A 14,052-nucleotide genomic window follows, 5' to 3' on the forward strand; every position below is an offset into this window, starting at 1 on the left:
TCTGGGTTATGTACCAGTCCTTCCAGCATGTTGGTTTGATTGTGGTAATAAGGTTGAGGTCTCAGGAGCTTGTTGTGTGGAGGGATTGTGATTTTTGTAGATGTTAGCTTTTCTAACAGAGCTGGGTCAGACATGCCTTTGTAAGTCAAACAGAGATCGCCTCTTAGTAGACAATATGAGACTGAGAATAGCTGGTGTTTTTTGAATCTGTCCATGTAGGACATGTGTTTAAGGCCTAGGATCCTCTTCGTGAGGTACTTTTGTGACCCCTTCAGTTGTTGCATGTATCTAGTGAGGTACGTGCCAAATGGGACATTATACTCTATGACCTAATGAGGGAAGAGTAGAAAGAGAGCATTTGTTTGAGCCTTGACCTTAATTGCTTGGACTCTTTACTATTCATTTTCTGTATTTGTGCAGGTTGACGTATGTTAGTTTGTAAAGTAATGTAGACTGTTTTCTAGTGTTTAGCTGTACTTTTCACATGGTTGATTCACAGTTTGTAAAGCATTTACAGTACAGACTAGTTATGGGTTTCAGCTGAGATGGGTGATTCATACCTGGCAATTTGAGCTACAGTTGTACCCCACCAGTAACAGGTAATTACTGTTAGCTGAATAAGGAGGAGGAATTAAATATTCAGGGCTTTGGACCATTTAGCAATAGAGCTAGGTGGTTACAGTATTGAACTTTGGTGGATGTAGCACCTGGCAGGCCAAAAAGTGCAAATGAATTGACGATTGCTAATTTGATAGATAGCCAGACTTTATCTGTACTGTATTATTATATGAGTATTTATGCAGTGTAAGCAAACAATGATTACTCAGCAGTAAATGGAGCTGTAGTCCAGCCAAGGCTCTGTTTTTGATGTTGGTTTTTAGGTGTAATGCTTAGCAGATTTCAGAAATAGCCTTTGTTGCTCATTTTTCACTTTGACAGTCTGATGTGAATATTCCCGAATAAAACAAATTCAAAACATTTTATAGAGGTTTAAAGTCTTGATTTTTTTTTTTTTTTGCAGGGGGGGGTTTCTCTGAAAACTAGCTTAAAGGTGCTATCCCCTAAATAGTGGTTAGACATAATTTTGCAGAGTTGCAGTTTCAAATTCAGTATGATGGATCACTACTGTTAACATTTTGCTCATTTTTGTTGTGCTGTCTGATGAAAGTATGTTGCTTTTTGACTCTTCTAGCTCTGTGCACATGCTGGGTTATATTAACTTTTACTGTAGCTTACATTGTTGCTGTACTACAGGAAATTGAGCTACAGATGAAAACTTCCCATACATATTCTCTCCTTTCTCAATTTCAGCATTGCTAAGTAAGGCATGGCAAACAGTTGCAGAATGTGTAATTTTATGCATTGTTTAAAAATACTGTAAAAGTCCGTGTTTAAGTCCATCTTGTGTGAAAAAATGCAAAAGCAAAATTAGTTTTAAAAAAGAATGAATTTTTTTCTCTTGACAGAAAAGAGGACATTGATATTGATCAACATGAGAACTTAGAAGATAAATTGAAACATGGGGGAATAGATGATACCAAGGTGAGAATTTAAACTTTAAGTGCATTTCTAGTATTTCAAAACATCTGTTGAAATCAAATGTGAAAATAAATTTTTGGTAGTAAAGTGCATCCATAGTTTCCGAATACATACCAATATTGAGAAAACTTTGTCTCCTTGTTTAACATTGTGATCTTTTTTGTTTGGAGACAGATGTCTAAATTATGAATAGATTAGGAAGTGTGCAGTGTGGCTTTGTCACAGTGAAGCCTGTAAGAGTACTTTGAAAGTGCTTCATTCAGTTGGACGTAACTCTTAATTGGGTGATATCCAAGTTTGCTACCTGCTTTACTTCACTTTAAATACTTGGATTTGTGCTGAAAAGTTAAATGCCATCAATAAGCTAGTGGTTTGTAGTCATTTCCATGTGTAGTTTACAGTTTTAGGGCCTGTTTAGACCATGTTATAAGCATTTCTGCTTTGAAACACACTTCAACCATTTCTTTTTTTCACAGGCAGCCAAATTAAGATTGTGAGTAACACTGCTACTTTCAAGGTTCCCCTCCCTTTCCAGCTGCACTTTAAATCATAAAGATGTCTGACTTTTGGTTCCAGTCCATAAAAATTAAAAATTTTCCACTATTTCTTAATTTGGAGGTGGTGGTTCCTAGACAGTTCCTTAAAAATCTTATTGTATTCCCATATAATCTTTCCCTTAATTGATTTCATTGGCAGTTTGTGCTCCAAATATGACTAGGCTTTTTTGTTTAAAGACCTTCAGGTTCCTCATGCTGTTTAGTCCAGTACTGCATTTTTGTTGCCCCATTTCCTTGGTATTTTACTAATGTTTCCCTAGAACCCTCTTGTTTGACCATACCTTTATTTTATTTAGGGTTTGTTTTCTGGGATAGTCCAAATGGGATGCGAGACATTCCCCTTTTCAGCAGTGGCCCGGGAGAAAATCCCAACAGAAAACATGTAATAGATGACATTACAATACAGTGCAATTACATTGAAATAAACGTTATATTCTTGATAAATTGTTTTAACTATGTACCAGATAGATACAAAAAGTCACGGTACATACACAGTATGAAGAAAAAATTATGGTAGTGTTGAAATAATTATAGAATCTTGTAATAGAGTAATAGGGCGGTGATAAAACCGCAAACAGATATTTGGTACAGGTTTTTAGCTACTATGCATGTATGTACTCTGAAGGTTGATTATGAACACGAGAGTTGAGTCTGTATAGTGTAGATTGTACAGTATGCTATTATGAGATCATATTAGGTGTATAGCATGAGCAGACCCATTATTGGGTTAGATGCTCTTACAGTTGCAGTTTTGAATCTGGCTAGCTTGCCTATTTTTAGATAGACTGGGATAAAGTTCCACAGTTTTGCAACATAAAGTATAGGAATTTACTTGCAGAGTTGTCTATGCTTGTGAAAAGGAGGCTTGTCTGAGGAGCGAAGATCCCTGGGTGTTTGGTAGTTGTGTCATGTGTTTGATGGATGGACAGCTGTGTCTGGAGCAGTCAGTAGATGGGAATAAATTAGTTGGTTTGGAAGCTCAAGCTATCTTAATTCCAGCAATGAAGCACAGTGATATGAATAGTACAGCTGGCTAGTTGCGAATGTGGCAATTTTGTTATGGCATGAATCTTGTTTACATTTGAGAGTAGATTTATGAGAACAGAAGATGCATAAAGAAATGAGTGGAGAAAGGTGGTAATAGCTATTGTTTTTTGGGCATGCTTTGTTAGGGTTTGATTCTGTAAAGAATGCCAAGTGTTTGGTGCATTCTTTTTAGGACTGTTGTCTCAAATGTCATGTCTTCAATTACACCAAGCTGTTTTGTTTGGGGGTACGAGTTGCATTGGTTGAGGTAATTTGAAGATGGTTTACTGTGTTTGAAATGGCTATCCTTGACTAAGTGCCTTCCACGTGGGTTTTTAGTACGCCACTCTACTTGTTTTATAAACGCCGTTCGTTCTCCTGTGTCTTGAAACTGTTAGATCTGCCGATTGAATTCTGAAGGGTTTTTGTTATTTAGCCGACAATAATATGAGAGCGTAGAGTCTAAAATAGCATTTAGCCAAATTTTACATGGTCTATGGGTTTTTTTCTTTCGATTCATTGCTTACAGACTTATTGTGAACGCTGTATCACCAATAGTAATCAGTAATAGGTGAGCGTTCTATTAACAGCATCTAGCTACTTTATGTGGTCTAAGGGGTTTTAGTGATTTTTGCCAACAAACTTAGGTGAACGCTGACTTGCCAACAGTAATTTGAGAGCATTGAATCACAAATAGTATTTAGCCATATTTTATATGGTTTGTGGGTTTTTTCTCTTTTTGATTCTTTAATGGCATAATTATTGTGAACACTGTATCACCAATAGCATCTAGAAATATGCGAGTGTTCTATTATTAATAGCATTTTAGCTATTTTAAGTGTTCTAAGGGGTTTTAGTAATTTTGCGGACATACTTGGGTGATAGCTGACTTGCCGACAGAAATTTGAGTGCGTTGAGTCACAAATAGCATTTAGCCATATCTTATATGGTTTGTGGGTTTTTTCTTTGATTCTTCTCTGTCATAATTATTGTGAATGCTGTATCACCAATAGCAACTAGTAATAGGCAAGCGTTCTGTCAGTAATAGCATATAGCTATTTTATGTGGTTTAAGGGATTTGTAGTGTATTTGCTGACAGTCTTATGTGAATGCTGAATCACGACCAGTATTTGGCTGTATTCTTGTCGTCTTCGGACCACATGTTAATGTAATAACTAGGATCTAATGTGTACCTGAGCTTGATTTATTTGCTTTCACCACATCGCTCTCTGTTTAGTAATACTGATGTATTGTCTCAGCATTTTCTGAGTGATTAATTGTGGAACTGGGTCCTAGCTGTATCTATGGCCCTATATTTCTGATACTTTGCATGTTCTTTTTCTTTAATCTGCATTCATATTAATGCCCAGAGTTGCCCAGTAGATATTCACCTGGGTAATTGGGGAACTGTGCTCTAAATTGCTGTTAATGCAGATGGTTGTAGGTCAGTAACACTGGGTTTTGTGTCCTTTTCCTTTTATGCAAAGCATGTTTAGTGCAACAACTAGCCAGCCTGTAGAAGCTTTCCTGTTGAAAACTGTTAGCTAACTTGAAATGTGTATGTGCTCTATATGCTATTTCCCAATGTAATAACTGTGTCTCAACAAAAGTTGTTAATGAGTGAACCTGGAATAACTTGCTGTCTTACCAATGACATTGTAATCTATTCTCTCTCTAACCCATGTAGCTTTCAGCCTCCATTCCTGCATAGAGACTTGGGAATCCTTTCCTGCCTGCTCAATAAAGGACCCCTTACTCTTAGACTCAGCCAGCTCATCTGCATTCTAAAGAAACTTGCTGTCCTATTTTAAATTCCCTGTTACCAAAAGGAAATAAGGAAGTATGTTTTACCCTACAACTACTGTTAAACTGCATTTTTCTCTATAACCTACTGGTGTATGTAATCATGCCACCAAGGCAGGTACCCAGCAGCCAAACCCCTCCCTACCTGACAGGTAATTACTCTACCCTCATTAGGATCTATTACTTGAGTATTCTGTTCTTGCTATCTGTATACCATAGGGCTTTGCTGTTTACCTATTGGCCACTAGGTGGCACCCTAATCTCGGCCTGTGTGGTCATCTATTTTCCCTACTCCACTGTATTGGATTCCAGACTACCTTTAACTTACCTTGCTGTACTAGACTGCTCCTAAGTTTGTCCCTTGCTGCTTATCTGCTGTCCTCCTATTTCCTCTCTACTATCCCTTAACATCTATACAGCTGAGCTATCTTACCCTACTCTCCTGGAACTTCCAAGGGCTCCTCAAGACTCTGCTGCTCACTGAATGTCTCTGGAATTTCTTCCTTTACCTGTTCTAACCCGCTCTGTTCGCCCTGTGGGCTCACTCTGCTCCCATACCCTACCCCCAATTCCCACCCACCCCCAGTGTTTCTATACTTGTACTTCACTAACCACTTATCCTGTCACTATCCTCCTCATCACTAAGCCACTCCCCTGCCTGTATCTCTCCTCATTAGTAATAAGTAACTCCTGTTTGGCTACTCATTCACCTTTCCTCACCATTTAATACACTGACTACTTCCCAAATCAACTCCTATACAACCCCCACTACTTTACTATTTGCATAATTTAACCCTACTCAATCTCTTTCAGCACTTTCTCCTTTTTTTCTGCTTCATCTACTCATACAAACTACTCCTACCTCATTTCTACTTACTAGAATGGCCCCAACACACAAAACTATTTACACAAACATACCACTCTTAACTACCACAATAGCCTCTCTTACAATACCTTACTCACTAACCTTCTTAGAAAATCTTTCTCTTCCTGAACAAAACCATCACCTCCAGCAAACTTTACCATCTTTCATCTATTACCTTAGCCACAGTAACATAACCTGTACCTCTAGCTATATACTACCAAAATATCTCAGAGCAACCCATGTTACTTACGTCACTCTCAAAAAGAATTGTAACAATTTCCACAAAATCCTTAAATTTCTACAATACCCCCAGCAACACCCCCTCCTAGATGGTGATATCCATCCAAACCCTGGCCCCAATACTAACTATACCAATCACATAGACAATTTAACATTGCCCGTCATCCCTACATTAACTAAACCACCTAATTCCCTCCTTACAGCTCACCTTAACATTCGAAGTATAAACAATAAAATTTCCCACCTGCATGCACTCCTAGAAGTGCACTCATTTGATATTCTCTGCCTTACAGAGACTTGGCTAAAACCATCCACTCTGGACCAGGAAATAACCCCTCCTGGCTATAATATCCTTAGATGTGACTGTAAAACCAAAAAAGGTGGAGGCATAGCCATTCTCTAAATCTAATCTACAAATATCCCCCTTTAATGTGCTCCCATCTTTAGATTCAAAGTCTGAAACTCTGACTGCTAAACTCCAAATCGACAGCTCCAAATCTATCTATCCAATTTGCATGCATCTCCCCCCTGGTTAATACCAGTACTCTTGAAAACTTACTTGGTTATCTCTCTACCCAATTACCCCAGGAGACCATTCTACTGGGCGACTTTAACATTGACTGGTCTACCTGCAGCTCCCCTAACCCTACTAATCACATAAATCTCTTTGGATTCTCACAAATAACTACTCCAACTAGAATCCACAAAGCTAGCAGTAAGGAAACCACACTTGACTGGATCCTTATTAATAGCCACCCTGAAACCTATACACCAGGAACCTTATAATGTAGGTAAGCATATGGTCACTGATATAGTCAACGATATCGGTGACCATATGCTTACCTACATTATAAGACGGTCCATATCCCAACTACTAATAATTTCAAAACCTCCCATTCTAAAAAATTCTTTAATCCAGACAGCTTCCTAATTGAACTACAAGCTTGTGACTGGTCACCTATGACTCATCTTGAACTTGATGAAGCAGTCACCTACTTTAATAGCAAATTTCTTCAAATCCTAGATTCCTATGCACCTTATCGCTCTTCTAGAATAAGAACCAAATCTGCCCCATGGATCACAAAACAAACAAGGCAAAAGATGCTCCTCAGAAACAAAATCTGGGCTAAATGGAGAGCCACCAAATGTCCATCAGATCACCTCCACTTTAAACCGTTAAGAAATGCCGCCAAGAAATATATTCTTAGATACAAAAAAGACTTCTACCTTCACCTCCAACAAACCAGTCAACAAACTCCGCAAATATTTTTGTTAGGGATTAACAAACTTATTCGGCCAGGCCACTCTACTACTCCTGCCCCTGCAAGATTCAACCAAACTAACTCCAAAAAGATTCTTGATGCCTTTAATAACTACTTCACAGAAGCCATTCTAACTCTAGCCAATTCTTTCTCCTTTTACTGCTTCCCCTCTAAATACCTCTAAGACTTCATCTCCTACCTTTCAAATACAACCTGTACCTACATCTCTTATCTGTAGGCTCCTTCAAAAATTGAAACCTTGCACCCCTTCTGCTGACTGTCTCCTAGTTGAATACCTACAAATTGCCACAAAAGCCATAGACTATCCCATCTCTATCCTTATTAATAGAACTATCTCAGAAGGCAAAATCCCTACCATATGGAAAGTATCCCACATCATCCCTCTACATAAAGGTGGATCATCTATTGAGCTTTCTAACTTTCGGCCTATTGCCTTACTCTCCCCAATAGCTAAGATAATGGAAAAATGTATTCACAAACAACTACTTAACCACCTTCTACAAAATAATCTACTGGCAAACTGCCAACATGGCTTCAGGCCATTCCATAGCACAACTGCCCTACTATCCCTCACCAACTCTGTAAACAAAAATTGTAACAAACTCTTTTTCCTCTGCACTATTTATTGACCTGTCAAAAGCCTTTGATATGGTTAACCATAACTTACTTCTAGACAAACTGAAAGCCAATTCACTCAATCCACAAACATTACAATGGTTTAGTTCTTATCTGGAAAACAGACAGCAAGCAGTACTTTGGAATAACAATCTGTCTACTTTACTTCCAGTAAATATTGGAGTACCCCAAGGCTCTATACTAGGTCCCCTTCTTTTTTCCTTATTTATTAACGATCTACACTCAAACATTCCACAAGCCACCTGCATTCAATATGCAGATGACTCTACTTTAATCTGTACAGCTAAGAACATAGCCTCTCTCCAGTCCCTCACCCAAACTGTTTTCCATAATGTTGAAAATTGGTTTATGCAACACTGTCTCCTCCTAAATCCCAAAAAAACAAAATTACTGCTTTTTACTCCAACTCATAAATCACCTCATCCATTCTTCTCAATAACCTCTAACTATGCTACCGACATAACCTCAGATACCACAGCCCGCCTACTAGGTTTAACAATTGATAATCGCCTCAACTACGATGATCACATTAACTCCACTATAAAGTCTGTTAATAAAAAACTTGGGACTCTCTATAGAATTAAACCCTTCCTTACCCCTTCTGCCAGAAAAACTATTGCCCAGACCCATCTTATTTCTATCCTTTTCTATGTCTCTGCTATATAGACTAACCTATCTAAAAACAACCTCTCCAAACTTTCCACCTGTTATAATAGCGTAGCAAGATTCATCACTTGCTCCCCCTTTAAAACTCACCACTTCCTCAACCTCAAACAACTGGGATGGCTAGAATTACAGAACCATTTACTTTTTCAACAATCATCACCCAAAAGATCCTACACCACCCCAACCAACACTCCTATCGTCGCTAATATGATTACACCATACAAAAATCTGGTTACATTACGCTCTAAGCTCCTAGCTTCCTCAATTAAATCTAACAAAGCTGGTGATTCGCTTTTCTCAAACACAGCAGGTAAAAACTGGAATCAGCTACCTTCGGAAATATCAACCCTTGCTTTTACTTCTCTATTTAAAAAAGCATCTTAAAGAACATCTTAAAACTCACTGGCTCTGTCCATGTCCAAAACCAGACTGATATCTCTTTCCCCTTATTGCACTCACCACTTTCTCTACTCCACTAACCTAGACCTTTAATTCTAGTCACTACACTTTCCTTCTTCGTATGAGGATAAAATAAGAGGCTCTTCTTTTCTTTGCGTCTTTCTCAATCTTATTATTGTGTTTAGTATAATTTTTCTTTTGACCAATGTTGCCTCTGTACTGTGATTTTAAGTGTCTTTTTTTTCTTTAGACCAATGTTGCCTCTCTACTGTGATTTTAAGTGTTTTTTTGATATATTATAAACTTTGTCACTGTTAATGCTTGGAGCTTTTCTCCCCGGGCCTCTACCGAAAATGGACATATATCCAGTTAGACTAGCCCGGTCAACAAATGTCAAAATAAAAAATAAATAAAAAATGATAAATTATAGCTTTTGGTTGGTGAACTCTTGGTGTTAATAGCATGAGTTTGGTCTTGATTGGGTTGAGAGGGAGGTGGGCATTATCTAGCCAGGTTTCAGTAGAAGAAAGAGTCCTGGGAAATTTTCTTAATATATCAAATCTAGGAGCAGAGCAAATGAGTGAAAAATCCTCCGCATAATGAACCACATAGGCATGTTTGGAGGCTGTATGAAGTGAAATGGTATAGATGTTTAATAGGGGACCCAAGAAAGATGCCTGAGGTACCATGACAAAAACGATTAAGAAGGAAGAGTGTATGTGTTTTCTTTTACCTTTATTTTCTGTCTACGGGGTAGCTATGGAACCAAACTTTCATGGACAGATTTACGGAGGTTAGAGTATTTTTTTGTGAAGGGGACTGTATCAAAAGCCTTGGATAAATTAAGGAATATTGCCTTTGTTTTGCTCTTTGTTTATAGTGTCAGAAAAAAAACTAAGAACTGTGGTGGGTACTGTAGGTCTGAAACATTCCTGTGTATTTGTGATTAAGTTGCTTTTAGTCTGGTAAGTTAAAAACTGGGAGTGGATGCATTTTTCCAGGTATTTGGGCTATAGCGGGCAGAATGGTTGAGTCTGAAGTTACAGAACTCCATGTAAGTTCTACATTTGTGTAGGGGAATAATATATGATGCTTTTCCAGAGAAGGGGGTATGGTTTTCAGAAACAGAAAGGTTAAGTATTGATATGGGGTATGCCAGAGCATCTGCTGAAATTAAGTGTTCTGGAGGCAGGTTGTCTGCTGTAAGAGTAGGTGGTTTTATTTTTGAGAGAGAACTTTATATTAGCAGTTAGAATTAGATGGAAATGTGCATTGATAGAGTCACATAGGGAAGGGAGGTTAGTCATATTGGGTGAGGTATTTCTGTAGTGAGAACATTGTTAATGAAGTGTAATTTAAATTGTTTCTCTATGGACTTGTTTGCATTTGTAGTTTTGGGAGTCAGTGTGTTGCACTGTCCTGGTCTTAGAAGTTGATTAATAGAGTTCCAAAAAGGTTTTGGATTATTAATGTTTTTGTTGGATGTTATGATTGTAGGACTACCTGTTGTAAATTGATATTTGGTGGATGTTATTTGGTCATATCTCGCCTACATTCATTACTGATGGGTTCGGAGCCGAGTATCGGCTCTGACTCTGCCGACTATTTATAGCACAAAGTCTCTAATTGGCTGGGCTAACTGGTATCCCAGGATGCACCTTGCCCCAACCCCCAGATCTCATTTGCCGCTTGTTGAGTTAGGACGTGGTCTCGAGCTTGGCTGTGGCCAAGTACACTCTTACTAAACTTTCTAAAGTTTTGTACTTCTCTTTTATACAAAAAAAGCTATTCTCATAGCTATATTGTGTTTTGTGTGTGTTTGAGCCTGTTTGGTTAGTTTTTTGGAGAGTGTGTGTGGTATCCCTTGTGTTTGGTGGGCTAGGCCCGTTTAATTTAGAGGGACCTAGTCCTCTCCTTCACATTCTTTTTATAGTGTGTTCTCTTGTCGGTTCCTTTTCCTAGGGAACGTTTAAGTTCCTGTGTCCAGTAGTGTTTCCCGCCTTCCTCCTGTTGTTGCTGAGTGTTTGGATATTGTTGGACATGTCGAAAGAGCAAAAGGAGCATAAACCCACCGGGTTTAAAAAATGCTCTAAATGTGCTTATAAAATGTGTATTACAGATGGGCATGCCATCTGTGTTTATTGCCTTGGTGCGATTCATTTACAAGAATCATGCAGTGTCTGCCATTCCTTCAGCAATAGGGTGCTGCAGGAAAGGAAAAATAAACTGATTTTGAAGGGCCTAGTCAAGGCCGCGTTTGAAGAGGATCTAGAGTCTGCTTCTTCTACTGGCAAGTCTAAATCTACCAGAATTAAGAAAAGATCTCCGGCTCCATCTAGTTCTTCGGAGCCCCCGGAGAAGATTTTGAAAATAGTTACTACCTCCGTGGCCCCTTTGGCTTCGGAGCCGCAGGACAAGAGCTCTGTTTTGGATACTGCCTCCTTGGCTCCATTGTCCTCGGGGCTGCAGGAGAGGTATCTGTGGTACTGGAGTTGACCTCTACTCCGATAATTTTGGAGCCAATTCGGAGCCGGTCACCCAGTGTTAGACAGGAGTCCATAGGTAGGAGATCCTCATCTCCCTCAGTTTCCTCCAAATCCTTGAGGTTGTCTGATTTGGACGTGGATAAGGGTGGTCCAGAGGCTCCTTGAGTCGCTGGTGTTAGCCAAATTGTTTTCGGCTCTGACCCACTCTGCTCTGGAGCCTACCCCATTGTCGGTACCGATTATTCCTCTTCCGAGCACTTCTATGTCGTCGGAGCCAGAGTGTCTGGTGCTGAGTGATGTCCTTGCGCCGGCTCCGACACTCCTGGCGGGTTTATCAGAGCCGTCGTCTGCTCCAACCATTTCGGTTCCGTCATCTGGTTTCGGCACACGGGTTTCCTAAGTCGGGCCCAAGGGGAATGCATCGAGACTTCTGTCGGCCCCGAGTCTTCCTCTCGGCACTTCGGCTAGGGGGACACAGACTCCAGTTGTGGTCTCTGAGATGAGTCAGTCCTCGGATTCGGGGGGGCCTGCCTGTGAGGCCATGAGGAGTGCACTGGCCAGGTCAGTGACATCACTTGGATCAGTCACTCCATCCCCATACACCCTGGCTAGAGCCTCTGACGCCCCCCTATCTGTGGACAGTGGAGTTCGAAGACCTGAGGACACCCCCATGAGTGGTCCCCAACTTTCTGAGGGCCCCTCAGAGTCTGTGCCTGAGGAGCCTCCCAGGAAGAAGTTGTGCAAGAGGGAGCACATAGACTCCCAAGATGAGTCCATCACCTCTGATACTGACCTCGAAGATGCAGAGGGGTCCCCTAAGTCGTCCTCTGATGTCTCTTTCTCTGACATCCTGGAGATATTGAGGCAGAGAGGCGACTGGCCTTCCAAGCCCCCCTCTGAGGAGTCTGTATTCCTCAAGGCCTTCGGAGCTCAACCTTCTGCCTCCTGGGTGTCACCACCCTTCGATGAACTCTTGGACCTGATTTGCCGAAGGGTGTGGGAGCACCCTGATTCCGTGGAACCGGTACCCAGTCCGAATAAGTTCCTGTCTGCTCCCCCAGGGAAACTGTTCTTGACGAAAGGGGTCCCTGTAGATGCCATGGTGGTGGGAGTCAGCCACTCAGCAGGAAGTTGCAGAGGCTTCTTTTTCCGTCCATCTTCCTAGCAAGGAGTCCAGGAGTATGGATCAGTATGGGAAGCGTACACTGTCTTCAGCGACCTTTACACTGCGGTCACCGAATTACCTTTGTCGCTTTACTCTGCTCCAGAGAGATCTCCTCAGAGTTGGGAGATACCTTGACTGGTAACATGCCTGAGGCGGTAGCACAGACTGTTAACGCCAAGATCTGAAGTAGGATATTCATTTGTCTGCAACCTGTGGGTTATGGATCCGATATCGGATCCGAACCGGCATGGTTATCCAGCTATGGATCCAAGCTCTCAGCTCCTCCCCTCACCCATAATGCCCTGCTCTACCCTCATGACCTCAGATCTTGTTTGCCGCGCTGGTAACTGGATGTGGATACATAGCTCTCAGCTAAGTAGACTATTTTCTTGTGTAAAATCAGAGAATTTTTTGTTTCTTTAAGATTTTTTGTGTGAAAGTTGTAGGTTTCCTGTTATTATTGACTGTTTTTAGTTTAATTTAATTTTCAGTAGTAACTTTTATTCCCTCCCTCGCTGGTAATGTAGAGTGTGTGTGAGGCCTGTGTGCTTCTTTTATTGTTTAAGTTACTTTTCTGTAACTTTAGGTTAGTTTATAGACCATGGCTGAACAGCCTAAGTCTATATTTTCAAAATGCTCCGAGTGTGGCCATAAGCTCTCACCGCTGATGGCCACACTCGGTGTGTTAAGTGTCTTGGGGTTGAACACCTCACATCTGGTTGTTCCATTTGTGCAGGGTTCAACCCCAGGGCACTGAGGGAGCGGAGGTCCAAGCTGGTCTTGGCGGGTCTTTTACCGCCGGACTCGGCTCCGACCTCCGCTCCTTCGGGGACTCCTGCGGCTGCAGTTGTTCCTCCTGTGGCACCCCCTCCTGCTCCTGGGACTCAAACTCCCGCTTCAGGAGAGGAGAGGGATGCATCTAAAAAGGACCGGAGGGAGAGGCACCACAAGCGGCGGGCCGAGACCTCTGTTTCGGCCCCGCCAGCCAAGCGGGCTTCTCCCCCGGCTTCCTTGTCGGTTCGGTCTCCTCCTTCTCGGCTCCGGTCCCCTGTTTGCTTCTCACCGGGTCCTGAGGAGGAGGAGACCCGATCTCCGTCGAGGCTATCGAGGAGGCATTCCAGGCCTACCTCGGTAGCCTCGTCGAGATCTACCCATAGCCTTTCGATGCAGATCTGGACCGGATGATGAGAAGGTTCATCCAGGCCCAGATGCAGATGGGAGTGCTCTTGCCTCCCCCCCCTCCGGGGGGGAGTTCAACACCCTTTTTTAAGCCTATTGCTCCTTCTCCGACCCGCTATCCGGGTTCGAGCAACTGGAGCCGAGCAGCCGAGCCGGGGAGGTCGGAGCCGATAGTACTTGGTACCGGATCCGACCCTGCCTCGAAAGT

The 14,052-nt window shown here is 41.4% G+C and overlaps 1 protein-coding gene across 1 annotated transcript in view; it reads left to right on the forward strand.

Annotated features, from left to right (window-relative positions):
* LOC122814982 (putative bifunctional UDP-N-acetylglucosamine transferase and deubiquitinase ALG13) overlaps window positions 1-14,052 on the forward strand; it is an 895,852-nt gene that overhangs the window by 498,488 nt on the left and 383,312 nt on the right. The window contains exon 4 of the mRNA XM_044087237.1: window positions 1,467-1,542. Coding sequence (XP_043943172.1) covers window positions 1,467-1,542 — 76 coding nt within the window. The remainder of the gene's footprint in view (window positions 1-1,466; window positions 1,543-14,052) is intronic.

The sequence above is a fragment of the Protopterus annectens genome, chromosome 11.part0, assembly GCF_019279795.1.
Source record: "Protopterus annectens isolate FY-2018-M chromosome 11.part0, PAN1.0, whole genome shotgun sequence".
Lineage (NCBI taxonomy): Eukaryota > Metazoa > Chordata > Ceratodontiformes > Protopteridae > Protopterus > Protopterus annectens.